At 49.8% G+C, this 15,380-nt stretch overlaps 1 protein-coding gene across 7 annotated transcripts in view; it reads right to left on the bottom strand.

Annotated features, from left to right (window-relative positions):
• The window catches only part of DLG3 (discs large MAGUK scaffold protein 3), a 180,083-nt gene that overhangs the window by 75,421 nt on the left and 89,282 nt on the right, over positions 1 to 15,380 (bottom strand). For 6 of the 7 annotated variants that reach the window (XM_077825799.1, XM_077825800.1, XM_077825801.1 and 3 more), the window contains one exon: positions 3,689 to 3,739. In XM_077825799.1, coding sequence (XP_077681925.1) covers positions 3,689 to 3,739 — 51 coding nt within the window. Of the gene's footprint in view, positions 1 to 3,688; positions 3,740 to 14,773; positions 14,830 to 15,380 lie in introns of those variants that run through there. The other variant, XM_077825806.1, reaches the window with a different exon arrangement.

The following is a 15,380-nucleotide window of genomic DNA, read 5'->3' as shown; positions in this document are numbered from 1 at the left end:
TTCTCCTGCTGTGGGGTTACCCTCCCTCCTTTTGGCTGACTTCCAGCAGCTTTATGGTCAGTCTTGGGAAAGCTGCAGAGTGCTTTACTAGCCCCTGGAGCCTCCTTCATTGCCGTCTTGAGTCCATTCCCCTGGGAAGCTGTGCTAGTAAAGGAGAAGGCTGCTCTAAGGTATAGGATCATTGTCCCAGGACTTGAACCATTAATTGTCTAACTATGGCGGGGCAACCCATGCTGTGAGCTGAGAACTTGGCTCCAATAAAATATCTTAGAGCCATTTCACTTCCCTTTGGTAGCCTACACAAGAGCAGGCGCAGAGAACTCTCCGAGGGGCTGCCCCCGGGGAGCATGCGAGGCGCGGCGGCTCTCCGAGGGGCTGCAGGCTTGCTGTTTAGAGAGAGATTTTTAACCTCACTAAACGAGCTCCCGTCCTCCCGTGGCTATTGCTGGAGTAGCGGTGCCCACCATGGGGCTCACGCCGCCGCGTGTCAGGGACTTCATGTGAACAGGACTGAGCAATACTCAGTAAATCCTGGGTAAGCCAGGGCAGGGTCTGCCCTTCGGTCTCTAGAACCTACGGAGAAACTCACCTCCTGCTGTGCTCTGACCTGGCTGCAGCTTCTGAAGCAGCCAGCTTAGTACAAGAATAGCTTAGAGTGACAGCGATCAGCACGCGAGGTCAGCAATAGGTGGTGCCCGGGGCTAGGTCCGAATCCGGCAGAACAGGGCAGTCTTCTCGCTAGCTACGGGTGCCAAGGAGTGCTCGTCACACCCTGGGTTATCTGGGTTTCCAACTGCACTGCAGGTCCAGGTGGCCACCAGAGCTGTGGACTGTCTTCCTGGTGGGAGGGCGGATGGCTCACTGGAGGAAACTGTAGAGGCAGAGAGTTCCAGGTACCTCCCTCTCCCGACCAGCACCACCCATGCGTCTCCAGGACTAAGCTTTGGCCATTTGCTGATCTCGCCAGGCCCCTGGAGCGCTGGGGTTATTTATTTGTCTGCTGTGAAGGGGATGTAAAGCTGCTGTCGCCTCTCTGTGGCTGGCACCTCAGTCCACACTGTTCATAACCTCCTCGAGTGGCTTCTCACAGCTGTTAGAAAGACAGAAGGATCTTTGTGGGGCTCCGTGGATGGGGGCTCGGGAGATGTAGGAGCAGGTGCCCTTCGTGACCCCCTGTGCAGCTGGAGAGACCTGATCTCAGTGCGATCCTGCTTGCCCCTGCCATGTCTCTGAGGTGAGACAGCAGCATTCCAGGGACAACTGTGTGGAATGCTATGGAGAGGCTCCACAATGCATGGGGGTCTGACCCCTCTGAGCGTGGCCAAGAATGGGCAGTAGTCGGTCCAGGAAAAGGGGGATTTCTTGTGCTCCATACAGCTACATCCAGACTGACAATCTGACCAAAATGGCACTCAGAGCGATAACACCTGCTGATCTGCACGAGGGCTTGTATGCCCCAGGGGCTGCTAAACTGTGCTGGGCTCTTAGGGGCCTGCAGAGTCTGTCGCTCCCCCCAGTGAGAAAGGTGCTTCCTAGATTTCTGCAATGGTGGAGGAGGGGGAAATCACCTCAGACCTGTCCTACTTACTGTACTGTGGCTCCACTTTGGAGCCTAACTCCAGTGTAATCGGGAGCGCCACTAGCTACATCCACGCGGCTCGCTCCCGAGCCACAAAGCGCTGCGGAAGCGTGGGTGGATGGAGGCTCCGTCCCTGGATAACCCTGCACGATACAAAGCAGAGGAGAAGAGGGAGACGTCTGTAGGCCAAGAAAAACAGAGTTACAAGGTTTGTCTTCCTCTGCTATGGACGCACGGGGGCGTAGCTCGGTAACGCAGGAAATTGGTCACTGCCGTAGCAGCCCTGGAATAGCCTCTGGCCTTGCTGGATCTACCAGCTGAAGAGACCAGTACAAGTTCTCCAAGGTGATTGTTTCCAGAGGACTCAAAATGGGATTTGCCTTGGCACTTGTGCGAATTAGTGTCGCTCTGCTCGTGTTAATGTGCCCCTGGGTGCATCCCTCATGAGAAGTGGTGGAGCAGGGAAGTCAAGGTCTCTACAAGAGAATAACCAGAGGGTATCCCTTTACCCTGGAGTCAGCTGGATACCCACCTGCAAGAAAATCTCACTGTCCTCTCACTATTGAGGAGTGAACACCAGCCAAGCCCGGACACACAGTTCACTGGGACTGCCTGGGCCCATGGGCTGAAACCCACATGGCTGCTGTTGCCAGTAGGTGCCGTGCAAATGAAACAATGGCCATAAAGCTGTTGCTGTCCTGGCCAGCCTGAGCCTGGCATTCACCAGCTTTACCACAGAGCCAGGAGTGGCTTCCCAGTCTGTGTGGTGACGTCCTGATGCTATGTCCTATGCCTTCCTGACCCTACATGGTATCGGAATGCCAGTATGTCTTCTCAGGCCATGACATGCCATAAAAACTGAGCAAAACCCAGCTTTACCTGAACGAAGGGACCCCTGGGCAAACGGTGGTTGGAAGAAAGGGGGTTAGCTGGTACCCTGGAGTATCAGGACATTTTGTCATTGGTCTGTGGTGTAGAGACCTGCACAGGCTGACACCCTGGCCACCTTGGCTCCAAAAGCACCCATCAAAATAAGCCACTTGCTTTCTCACATGCAACATATCGTTCTGCCGGGGCGAGGCAGCGGCTCAGCCCTTATCCTCATGCTCCTGGAGTGAGCCCCTCATGGTGTAGGAAGGGGGCAGTTTAATACAACCATGCTATAGAGCTCAGCATTCTGGCCTCGGTGTGCAGATCCCATGGCCTTCAGCAGAGCTGCCTGTATGTCTGAGGGCAGATTCTGGCCCTTTGTTTGACACTCTAGGGAGCTGAGAAAACCGGTCTCCCTTGAGCCTGCCCAGTCCTGAGGGAGCCCTCTTCCTGCCTTGCTGAAGGACAGCCTCTCTCCACTGTCATTACTCATCTGGGCGTTCCAGGGAAAGTCTGCTCCCTGGCTCGCCGCAGCACAGGCTCCAGGACGGAGTACTTGCCCTCCCACGCAGGGCCTGGAGCAATGCCTGACTCACCCGCGCAGAGGATGTAAGGAAGTAATGTGTGGCAGAGATACATGTTCTGCTGAAAGTCCCAGCTCACCCTAGTACAAGCTCCTGTGTGGGAGCTAATTTTAGCTCTCATCTGTACAGTGTATGCCATCAGCCCCGTGCCGCTGTAGCTCACAGAGAGACGAGGAGAAGGCCCAGGCAGAAATTCCCCCCATTTCAACCCAGTTTACTAGAAAACCTGTCTCTGCTGGTTAATATCACTGTGATTAATACCTTGAAGTGATACGCAACGAGCTGACAGGGCAGAAAAGGGTACAGCTGACTTCATGTGCCTGTTTGCAGATTTCTGACCCTAGCTACTCTTCATCGCGTGTGCGTGTGTGTGTGTGGGAGACAGAGATTCCACCTACTTGTGCATGAGCAGACGTGTGTGTGTGTGTGAGACTCCGTGCCTCCTGTGTACCTGCCTGCCTGCATCAGGCGGCCAGCTGGGTGAATGAGTGGGAGATTGCTGGGGGGACTGTGTAGCGCACAAGAAAATCCTGCGTTTCAATCTGTGTGTGGTCAGCCTGTGCTGGTGCTCTGCTGTCCTGCAGAAGCAAACCCACATGGTGACCCACAGCGCTCGGAGCGACACCGCTTTGGAAAGCACCAACATCGCACTTACCCTTTCTAGGACAATCTCCTCATATTTAAACATGCCATCACTGCCGTTCACCTGGGGAAAGAGAGACAGTGTGTTACACCACCTGCCAGCTCACAGGGATTCATTTCTTGCTTTTGACAGGTGCCAGCATTCCCTTCAACATCTTAACAGGGCCGGATTTCCAACGAGGCACAGCAGGCATGTGCCTAGGGGCGCCAGCATGCTAGGAGCACCTTACCTCTCTAAAACGGTGTGCAACACAAAGGTCAGCTGTAGGGGGTGGGGCTGAAGATGCTGTGCCTAGGGGTGCATAAGGTGTAAACCCAGCCCTGCATCTTAATATTGAGAATCAGGCCTCATATCCAGGGCTCTGAAGCTGAAAATCGCAAACATAATCCCCCTCCTAAAATTAAGCCTAACACTTCTTTCTTTGGGCCCGATCCAAAGCCCAGAGTTCCTTTGTCGTCTTGGTTCTCTCTTGTGTGACTTTAATGGCAGCACATTTTAAACAATGAAAAAGACTTTTGTTTGTTCTGCAGCATATAACTAACCTCTAGAACTCACTGCTGCAGGATATTATTGAGGTAAATAAAGTGGATTAATCAATTTTAAAAAGATTTAAACATAACACTTAGCTTGCAGCTTACACCTTCCAAATGCTTTACTAACAAACTAGTTAATATGGTGGAGTAAATAATTCAGAAAGTAATTTATTTCACTAATTTATCTGGTCAAAAGAGATGTTAGGAAGCATAAGGAATGGGATGGAGACTGGAGAAAGTATTATAATGCCATTACATAACTGAATGGTATTCCCTCACCGAGACAGCGTGTGCAGTGCTGGTCACCCCACTCAGAAGGATACAGCAGGGGGTGGGGGAGTTCAGAGAAGGATAGATTGAAAAGACTGCAATTGTTTAGCTAGCCAGGAGACTAATAAGAGGTGACACGATAGAAGCATATAAAATAATAAATGGTCTAGAGAAGGAAGATTGGGAGCTTTTTGTTCTCACTTTCTCCTAACAAAAGAACAAGGGGACATTCAATAAAGCCAAAAGGGGGTAAATTCAAAACTGATACAAGGAAATACCTTTTCACACAATGTGTAATTAGACAGTGGAACTCATGGCCACAGGACGTAATTGAGACCAATAACCTCGTAAGGTTCATAAAGCAACTGGACATTTATATGGATCACAAGAATATCCACAGTTGTCATTAATTATAACAAAAAGTGTGGAAGGGATATTAGACTTCAAGCTTCAGGGTTAAGCCAGTATCTTACTTACTATTAGAGACCAGAATGAGGCTTGTGAGGGGACCAGTTTACCCCACATCTGTTACTGTGGGGTTCCTATGCTTTTCCTCTTAAGCATGTGGTGCTGGTTGTTGTCAGAGATAAAACAGTGGACTAGATGGACCTTAGGACCAATTCAAGCTGGCAATTCCTATGTTCCTAGACTCTTTTGTTGTTGCTGTTCAGAAATGGCCTGTGAGCAGTTTACAGGCTTTTTGTTTGTTTTTTATTAGCGATTAATTGACAGCCCATAGATTGTGTGCAAACAGCTTGCTGCAAATACTTCGGATCCAAAATCGGAGCGGTGCTGGTTATTTCTGACTGGATTCACAGGTCACGTTTTATTGATTCTGTTCCCTGATTGGGTGCACATGAACAGTTGCGTTCAAGGTTAAACATTCGTATCCTATGACTATTCTCTCAGGTTCCCTGTTTCTGTGACATTCTTGCCAATAAACTTGCTCAACACAAGATTCATGGAAAGCAAACTCAAAAGGGGTATGAATTCAGCCAAAGCAAAATTACTGAAAGATGCAACCAAATAGCCACAGCATTGTTCAGCAGTAGTTTCCCAGCTCTGCGATTTAATGAGAGTAAGAACAGCACGCATTTCTAGAGGGACACATTCACCAACATCCCAAATGCACCTTATTAGCTCAGTTTCAAGGTAATAAAATTACTAAAATCTGAAACCCTGAATCATGAGCGTTAAGAGGCCACAGTAAATGTTATTTACACGGGGAAGAAAACTTCATGTCATTCCTATTTCCTTCTGGGTTCATTTTCTTATTTGCTTTGTTTCAGATCCCCATCACCATGTTCTGCCTAGTGTCTGGGCCTTGGCAAGTTGAGAAGCACGAGCCCACATGATCGTGGACAGGAGGAGAATGGCTGTGATGGCAGAAGGGGAAGGAGAAGGGTCTGGCTGCTCTCACCACTCAATACCGCTCTAGCAGATAATGATTGTAATTGCCTGGTACCAGTCATGCTGGAGCAGAAAGGAAGCAGGGGGTTATTTACTCGCACAGCGCTGCAGATTCACAGAATCATTTCCATTCGCTTGGCATCCTCCTTTAATTCTCCTCTGTGGGGATGAGGCAGTAGCGTGGCCGTGCTCATGGCTCATTCCCTGTGGCCGGCTCCTCTTGCTCGTGGTGCGACAAGGGAGGGAGGGTAAAACCTCCCTTTCACACCTCTAGTTCCTTTTAACGTAAGGGCTTTTCAGACATGTCCCGGGCAGTGCCTGGGAGGCTCCATCTCTATTCCCCGACCCGCCATGTCTCACTCATTGGAAACAGGAATGGGTGCACCTCTTTTCTCGGGGGGATGGACCCCATGAGGTTTTGATTTGTTGCTGCTGGTTCTTGCAGTCCTGTTGAGGGGTGGGAGGAAATGTGTTCACATGTTTCCGAAAGACACGCCAAGGCTCTCAGCGTCTGGAGCAGAGACACCAGCTCGCTCCAGAGAGTCTGCAGTGGCAGGATGAAGTTAATGAAGTCAGGAAAGGTTATGTTACGTAGCACCTGCTGGAACACTCTGCACGTTCCCACTACTGGGTCCAGCTGGGCTGGTGGGAACCTCTAGCAACAGTAGTGCCTGCTGCAGCACTGTTGTGGCTTTTACCTGTCCAGGAACAAGGCTATGAACGGGGGCACCGTGCTCCAGTCACCTCCGCTCCTTTCTCTGCATGCCTGGAGCCCAGCAGATGGTAACAGCACTCCGAGGTGTGGGGAGGCTGAGCAGGGAGCATGGATCTGTACAGGCTTCTTTAGAAGAAACTCAACTTACTGGTGAGTATCCTCCATTTCTTCTTCCAGTGGCCTCCGTACACAGCCACTTGTGGGAGCTTAGCAGGCAATCATCCTCCCCAGGATGGCAGGAGGAGGAGGACTAGTTGATGAGAGACGGTAGCACCACTCTGCCATACTGGGCATGTGATCTAGATACCATGTCTACTGAGCGGTGTCTGGTAACTGTGTGGATTGAGCTCCAAGAAGCACTCTACAGATCTATTGGGATAAGTCTCAAAAAAGCCAGAGTTTGCCTTATCCCTGGCTGAAAGGGTTTTGAGTCCCTTGGGTATAAGGGACTTTGGTGACAGTTCAGAGTCTAGTCCACTTGGATAGGCACTGAGATGTAATGCCCTGGCCCTTGTGACTGCCTCCATAAAACAGAGAAAATCTCGGTGACTTTCAATGTTATTTTGACCTATTTAAATAAAAGACTAATGCCTTCTTAGCATCCACCAGCCTGCAGTCCCTAGGTTGAGAGTAAAGTCTGGGAAAGATTACTGGCAGAGTCAAGGTTTGATTAGGTGAAAGTCAGTTCTCACCCTGGGCACGAACTCTGGATACAGAACGAATGACCCCTCTGCCCTGTTAAGGGAAGTCAGACACAAGGGCGTGCAGCTTACTAAGCCCCCTCGCTGCACCAGTAGCTAGAATAGAAGCTATGTTGACAGAAAGATGGAAAAGGGAGTGGCCCCCTGGGTTCAAAGGGAGGCTGTGTTTGTTGGCGGAGTGAGGACAAGATTGAGGTCCCAGGGGGGGAGGAGGGTCTCTTACCAAAACATAATTTCGTTAGACCCTTCAGAAACCATTTTACCTCAACAGTAATACACCACCACCCAGCTCTTCTACAGCACCTTCCCCGCAGATCTCAAAGCGCTTCCCAAAGCAGGTCAGCATCACTGTCCACATCTTACGCACGAGAAGACAAGCACAGAGACGGGAAGTGACTTGCCCAGGGTCACCCAGCGGGCCAGTGGAAGAGCTAGGACTAGAGCCCAGCTCTCCCAAGGCCCAGGCCAGTGCTCCAGCTCCTAGGCCACACTCACACAGGATGGCTGAATACCATTTTATGCTCTACTTGTACGTGAGAATCAGAGAAACCCAGGCGTGCTCTAAAGGAGGAGAGGGACAGACCCAGCAGTAAGAGGACAAGGAAATAGTCCATTATGGACTGAATAGAAGCCACAGATTAAACCATACTACTGAGAGCTGCCCAAAGGGAGAATTTATTTAACTTGCAGGTATAGTAGGAACAAGCTGATTGCTTTTTGAACTCAATTAGAGCTGCCAAGTGCAGGGGCAGTGTAAGTGGATATGGCCACCCTCTAGCACCCCCTGCTGGCCAAATGTTGCATTGCAGGCGCTCCCCAAAATGTGTCTCCTCAGCTCTCCACACACTAGGCACTTGTGGAGATGCCTTAGCTGGAGGGTGAAGACACAACACAAGAAATCTCCAAAAAAACAAAGATTCTTTCAGCCCACTATTCCCAGCCCTTTCTGTGCTACCTTTGGGAGTCTCTGTCTTTCTCCCCTTGTTCCCCTGGTGTACCCTTTCCGCTCAGACCCTGGCTCAGGCCTTCCAGAGGAACACATGAGCAAGCCAGCTTTTCCAACAGCCACGTTGCACTCCCCTCGCTCAGCCCTTTCTAAGGCCCAGCTGTCCATCAGGCTATCACCTGCCTCTCCTTGGGCCCACCCCCTCAGGCTGGGAAACAGCTAATTCATTATGGCACAGATGTGGCTGGCCCCATCTGCCCTTAAACGGGCAGTCCCACCGAGTCCTTCAATGACCATTTATGTTGGTCTGGCTGATTCCTGCTCAGCTGGCCTTTTGTCTGTTTTGGCCAGGACAAAGCAAATCAAGCAGGAACGGCGCTCACTCCTTAGAGACAGCAAACTCCACAATGAGCAGCTCGACATGGAGGAGCTGAGAACAGCCTGAAAACACTAACATGTGGAAAGGCAACTGGACATGATGCTATATCTAATGCACTATTATGTCACTTTGGGTTGAGAGCACAGAAGCGGCTGCTTGACTTCTTTATTTCCTGCCTGGGGACAATGCAGACACCCAGGCTGTGAAGACAGGCGAAAGCGGTTACATCGCTCAGACCACATAAAGACCCTAACTCTGCAAAGAGTTACCACCCAAAAGTTTTACTCTGCTCGACCTATATGAGCAGATGATAATGGTAGAATGGATTCAATGGTGGAAGAGCAGCTGACAGTGACCAATCAGTTTTTGCTCAGGCCGTTCATGCTGTGGCCAAGTTGTGAACCTAACTTAATACATCGAAGATAGCTTTGAAGCCTGTACGTTTACAGTGGTTGTGTTTGCTGATCTGTCTGCTGCTTATGACACTGTGAACCAATGTGCACTTCTACTGAAATGGGCAAGAACTTTGAGAAATAGCAAGATGGTCAGGTTATCTCCTCCCTGAGAATCAACATTTCTCTATCGAGATGGTCAGAAAAGTCTGTGGCGTATTCCACAGAATGGACTGCCCTATGATTCAGTGCTGTCATGCTTGCTGTTTCATGTCTTCACAAATGACATCCAGAATTCCCTGATGTGTGAAGATTCATTATGCAGTTGATCTTTGCATCGTTACCCAATAGGAAAGATTTGAGGACACTGAGCACATTCTAACTGGTTCCCTGAGTATATTTGGAAAATATTATGTCACATAGTTCCTGAATGCCAACCCTAGCAAGACCCAAGTATGTGCCTTCCACCTGAAACACGGTCAGGCAAAGCAAAAACTCTAGGTATCATGGGATGGTACAATTCTCAAGCACTAGGAATATCCAGTGTACCTAGGCGCCACATTAGACTGAATGCTGACGTTCAAGAGCCCATCAAGAAGCTGAAAAAGAAAGTGGGCTCTAGGAATTGTGTACGCCAGAAAGTGGCCAGTACAAAATGAGGAGCTGACCCCAAAACACTTGTGAAACTAGTCTCGTCATGTGTTATTCAATTGCTGAGTGCCCCCAGTATGGTCACTCAGCCTGTGCACACAAAATTGATATTAAACTCAATCAGTCCTGTAGGATTATCACAGGGGACTTTGAAACCGACTCCCACGCAGTCGCTGCACTGTCTCAGAGGGATGGCACCACCATCCATGATGCCTTCAGTAAAAAGGACAGAGAAAAACAGGTGCATGATCCAAATCATCCACTGTGTGGAAACTAGGCTGATGTCTAGAAAGAGAAAATTCCTTACCCCAAACTACCACTGCGGAGGGCTGCAGAGTAACAAAATGGCACTAATTACTGATGATCCTGGGGAACCTGGCTGCCTCAGAACCACTCCCTCTGGGCCCTGACTTCGAACAAAAACGCGGTTTTCTAAATTGGGCAGGAGCTGAGCTGGCAAAGGCTGGTGACAGTAGGGCCATGTGGAAATCGAGGAATGATCCCAGATGTAAATGTGGAGATCAGAGGCAGGGACTTGAAGACTGCCTGATGCAGTGCCCCCGTGAGCATCTCCCAAGGAGCTACTGGCCCTAAGTGACATCACCAGGTCCTGGCTCTAGTTTCGAAACAGGAAGCTTTGACCATGGCACAGAATGGACCCCAGCAGATTCCTGTGCCCTTGGAGGCCTGTGTGCTTCTCTGTACTCTACTCAGTCTATGATCGATTTGGGCTGGAAACAGTAACTTCAGTTCCCATTGCTTGGAGCTCTGATCAAATCTGTACAGGGCTCCGGAAGTGGCATTTCCAGGCCTTGCAGATGCCATGTCTTTCAAGTCTAGTTTTGCAGCCTATTTACATAAGTCCCACTGTTCAGACTCATTAACCTTTCCAGCTCTTTCCAGGGCAATAGTCACACAGGAGCATCTGACACCCGTGGGTGGTCCCATCTTGTTCAGGTACTGCTGATAGCTTCCTGGATGTCATGCCTGTGTCACCAGTAGCAATTCTGGGCAGAGTCAGGGAAAATATGGTGGCAGTTTTACCAGCTTTTAAAACACATGCCCTGCCCTGGAATCAGACTACAAGATGAGCTGTAATCATTGCAGATCAGCAGCACATCTCCCTTGGGATGTGTTGGAAAAACTCTCTCCTCTGAGCACAAGCGGCAGGTTCTGGCTCTCCCCCTCCGTCTCTATATGTCTGAGGAGGTGCCTGTGCCATGCCTGGTCTATGCTGGCTCCTGCAACTCTACATTCTGTCACAAGCAAGCTGCTCTAAAAACCTATCTGGCTCCTTGATCTACCGCCAAGGTGGTCAGCCACAACATCAGGGCCTACTATCTCCTCTGCACAGCACAGCAGTCTTGGGTTCGGTCAGCACTTGGACTGGAGACTTCTAAAGACAAAATTAGACTTCTACAGGAAGTAGTGGTGATAGACCCATGTGCCAGCTAAACTCTGGCTCAGGTCATTACATTCTTTGCAGCTACTCCAAATTCCCCGTGAACTTTCAGTTGAACAGAGGGTACGTATGGCTCCAAGCAGCTGTGCTGCATTGCTGTGCAGCTGTTAAACAACGGTTTCCTTCCACCCCAGGTGGTGAATTGATTCCGGTGCACAGAGTAAAGCCCTTTGGTGGGGCTAAAGGCTCCATCTTAAGGGTCTCATCTCCCTTACTCTGGGCTCTCCCACCAACATAATTTACCCACCTCCTCCTCCCTCTCCCAACACACTGACCTATACAAAACTCAGAAAACTGGGTCAGCTCTTTGCTCTGCCTCTCCTTCACATGCCTCTCTCTCTCTGAAGCCCTTGGGTTCAGGAAACCTTTGGAGCTGGGCAGCCCCCTTCACTTGGCCCACAGTCTCATTTCAGTTTATCAAGTGTCCAGAGTTGCCGGTTGGGAATCTTATTTCCGACATACGGTGTTCTCTGTGCTGATCCCAAACACTCCTCTGGCATCATCCTGCATTAAATCCCAGCACCCCACAGACACAACTATGCCCAAACTCATGACCACAGAGAAACAACACACATACGCACGCACACCCAAAAAACACAAGTACACAGAAGTCCTTCTCACCGTCATTGAGGGCCAATGTACATAGACCAAGCAAAGACCAATAGCCTCTCATTGTCATGGACAGAGGATGGCAAACGGCTACAGAGATCTCACTGCAAAATATCAATCTCAACCTGTCCAAGAATAAGCAAGGCATACTTACTATGACATGGACAACCTTGAAAACTAGAAATGGAATGAAATGTAATAGTACAAAATGCAGGGTCATGCACCTAGAGACTAACAACACGAATTTTTGCTATAGACTGGGGATGTATCAGCTGGAAGCAACAGAGGAGGAGAAAGACCTGGGTGCATTGGTAGATCACAGCATGAGTATGAGCTGCCCATGTGATGTGTCCATGAAAAAAGGGTAATTGAATCCTAGGGTGCATCAGGTGAGGTATTTCCAGTAGAGATAGAGAAGTGCTATTATCATTATATGAAGCACTGGTGAGACCTCATCTGGAATACTGTGTGCAACTCTGGTCTCCCATGTTTAAGAAAGAAGAATTTAAACTGGAACAGGTGCAGAAAAGGGCTGCTAGGATGATCAGAGGAATGGAAAACCTGTCTTATGAGAGAAGACTTAAGGAGCTTGGGTTGTTTCACCTAACCAAACGAAGGCTAAGGGGAGATACGATTGTGCTCTATAAATACCAGGGAGGGAGAGAAGTTATGTAAGTTAAGGGCCAATGCTGGCACAGGAACAAATGGATATAAACTGGCCATCAAGTTTAGGCCTGAAATTAGATAAAGGTTTCTAACTATTAGAAAAGTTCTAGAACAGCCTTCCACGGGGAGCAGTGGAGGCCAAAAATCTAACTTGTTTCAAGACTGAGCTTGATAAGTTTATGGAGGGCATGGTACGGTGAGACTGCCTACAATGACCTATGGTCCTTCCACAACTGCTATTAGCAAATATCTTTGATGGCCGGAGAGGGACACTAGATGTGGAGGGCTCTGAGTTACAACAGAGAATGCATCCCCAGGTGTCTGGCTGCTGGGTCTCATGCACATGCTCAGGATCTAACTGATTGCCATATTTGCGGGTGAGAAGGAATTTTCCCTCAGGTCAGAAGGGCAGAGACCCTGGGGAGGGGTTGCACTTTCCACCCCAGCATGGGGCACGGATCACTTGCTGGTTTAAACTAGTGTAAATGATGGATTCTCTGTAACTTAAAGTCTTTAATGATTTGAGGACATCAGTAACTCAGCCAGAGGTTAGGGGTTTGCTACAGGAGTGGGTGGGTGAGGTTCTGTGGCCTGCGATGTGCAGGAGGTCAGACTAGATGATTATGATGGTCCCTTCTGGCCTGAAAGTCTGTGAGTCTAAGAATAAGCAGGGCATACTTGCTATGCGACAGACTCACACGACTAGGCCTTGGCCACCGTGACAGGGCACACAGCCCATCAGTGATCAGAGAGAGCCTGGAGCACTGAGCCTGGTATCAGACCTGAACCAAAGTCAGCAAGAAGCCAGGCTCTGAGCAAATGGCAGGCCCTGTCCTAAAACAGACACTTGCTCACAAGTTCGCTGTCTGGCACACGAACTGGGCAGAGGCACAGCGAGCGTCACTGAGACACAGACACCCCTAAGTACTAGGTATCCATGTAAACACTTTCCTGGGGATTGTACAGGGACACACCGACCCCGGGCAAGACAAGGACGGGAGGACAGACTCATGGACAGAGATGTTTTATTCGAACCCACAGGTACCAGGTGTAGGTTGGTAACTAACCAGTGGTACGTAAGTTGTTTGTATCTGTGTAGAAGAGAGAAGCCACAGGAGGAGCACCTTTGTCCGGCCAAGAGGGCAGCAGAAAGTCCCGCTGCTGACGGGAGCCAGTCCGTCGTAAGGGACGTCCGTGTGTTAGCGTACCCGTAACCATTGAGCTGGGCACTAGGACCGGACTTCGCCGACAATAAACCCGTCCGAGCCTCTGCCGCCCAGCTGAGGCTGTGCTCTTCCTGAGCGACACGATGAGCACTGAGCTGGAGCAGCAGGTGGCAAGAACACACACACACACCCCCAGTGCTAGGCGCTAAGGTGCGTCTACATCGCAATAAAAGACTCGTGGCCCGGCTGCGGCTGGCCCAGATCAGCTGACTTGGGCTCACGCTGCGGGGCTATAAAATTGCAGTGTGGAGTCTGGGCTCGGACTGAGGCCCAGCCTTGGAGACCCTGTGAAGGGGGGAGGGTCTCAGAGCTCAGGCTCCAGCCCGAGCTCAAAGAACTGCACTGAAATTTGACAGCCCTGCAGCCCAGGGCCCACTAGCCCGGGTCAGCTGACCCAGGCTCTGAAACTCGGGGTGGTGGGGGGAGCGGTTATCGCAATATAGAGCTACCACAGGGACAGGTGCCATGGCGAAGGCAGACCCTTAGAGAGCGCTGGCTCACGCCTGATGCCTGGCAGAGGGGCTGGGAGCGCAGATACTCTTCTACCGTGGATCTCATTTTGTCAAAGCCTAGGAAGGTGTGACCAGGGCAATAACAAAGAACAAACGAAGCATGATACTGCGGTATCCTGGTAAAATGCAGGGGAGGTGATCAAATTAGAGGTGAGGCAGCCCATTATGTAAAGAAGGGGGCAGTCATCAGTGTCGGTATAGAGCCCAGTAAAGAACACACTCTCTTCCCTGGGCCACTGGCAGAGCTGTGAGCAAGGGAGGCCTATATGGAACCGAAACCACTCGTCCCCTGATGGTTACAGGGAACTAGGCGGTGCCTCACCTGGGAATGGAAGGAGACCAAGACCTTCCCTCTTATTTTCCGGGTGCTTTGTTCACTCTAATATTAAACATCCCAAGCTGCAGGGCTCTCTTCCCTTCCCTGGGCCTCAGACATTTCACATGGACCCTGACTTTCAGCCCAATAGCTCCCGGTCTCAGTTCCATCCCATTCCTGCTCCTTGTTAGAAATGAGCAAACTGTGCCAACATTTTCTTTTACTTCAAATATAAATTTCAACGTAGATGAGTCAAGGGCTCTTTTGCATTCCCCTTCCCCCATCTTGTAATGCTTGAGCGTCACACACCCTAATTCTGGCCCAACACACACTGGGAACATCCCCATCATGCCTGGAGATGTGGATAGTCACCAAAAATGAATTTCAAATTTCAGATTTGATTGAAATATCCAAACTTCATGCAAGAGTATGTTGGTTAGTTGCATTAGGCAGCCAGCTGGGGAACAGAAGAGATACCATGTAATTTAAGGTTTCAGAGTAACAGCCGTGTTAGTCTGTATTCGCAAAAAGAAAAGGAGTACTTGTGGCACCTTAGAGACTAACCAATTTATTTGAGCATGAGCTTTCGTGAGCTATAGCTATAGCTCACGAAAGCTCATGCTCAAATAAATTGGTTAGTCTCTAAGGTGCCACAAGTACTCCTTTTCTTTTCATGTAATTTAACAAACCAACAAAGCACATATTCCAAAGTCTGAATACTGAATATCCAGCTATTCAGAGGGGGTGAAACCTGTCCCTCCACAATATAAGACATTCCAACACCTTAAGTTTGCCTTTGACTGGCCCTCTGAACAGGGGTGGATTTCACCCAGAACAAATTATTTGCTCAGTTCTATATCCCCTAGCACCACATCACAGTATTCCTTTCCTTCCTTGGTTAGCATGCCGCTGACTC

The sequence above is a fragment of the Eretmochelys imbricata genome, chromosome 9 (assembly GCF_965152235.1).
Source record: "Eretmochelys imbricata isolate rEreImb1 chromosome 9, rEreImb1.hap1, whole genome shotgun sequence".
In the NCBI taxonomy this organism is placed as follows: domain Eukaryota; kingdom Metazoa; phylum Chordata; order Testudines; family Cheloniidae; genus Eretmochelys; species Eretmochelys imbricata.
This window is presented reverse-complemented; position numbering and strand designations above follow the sequence as displayed.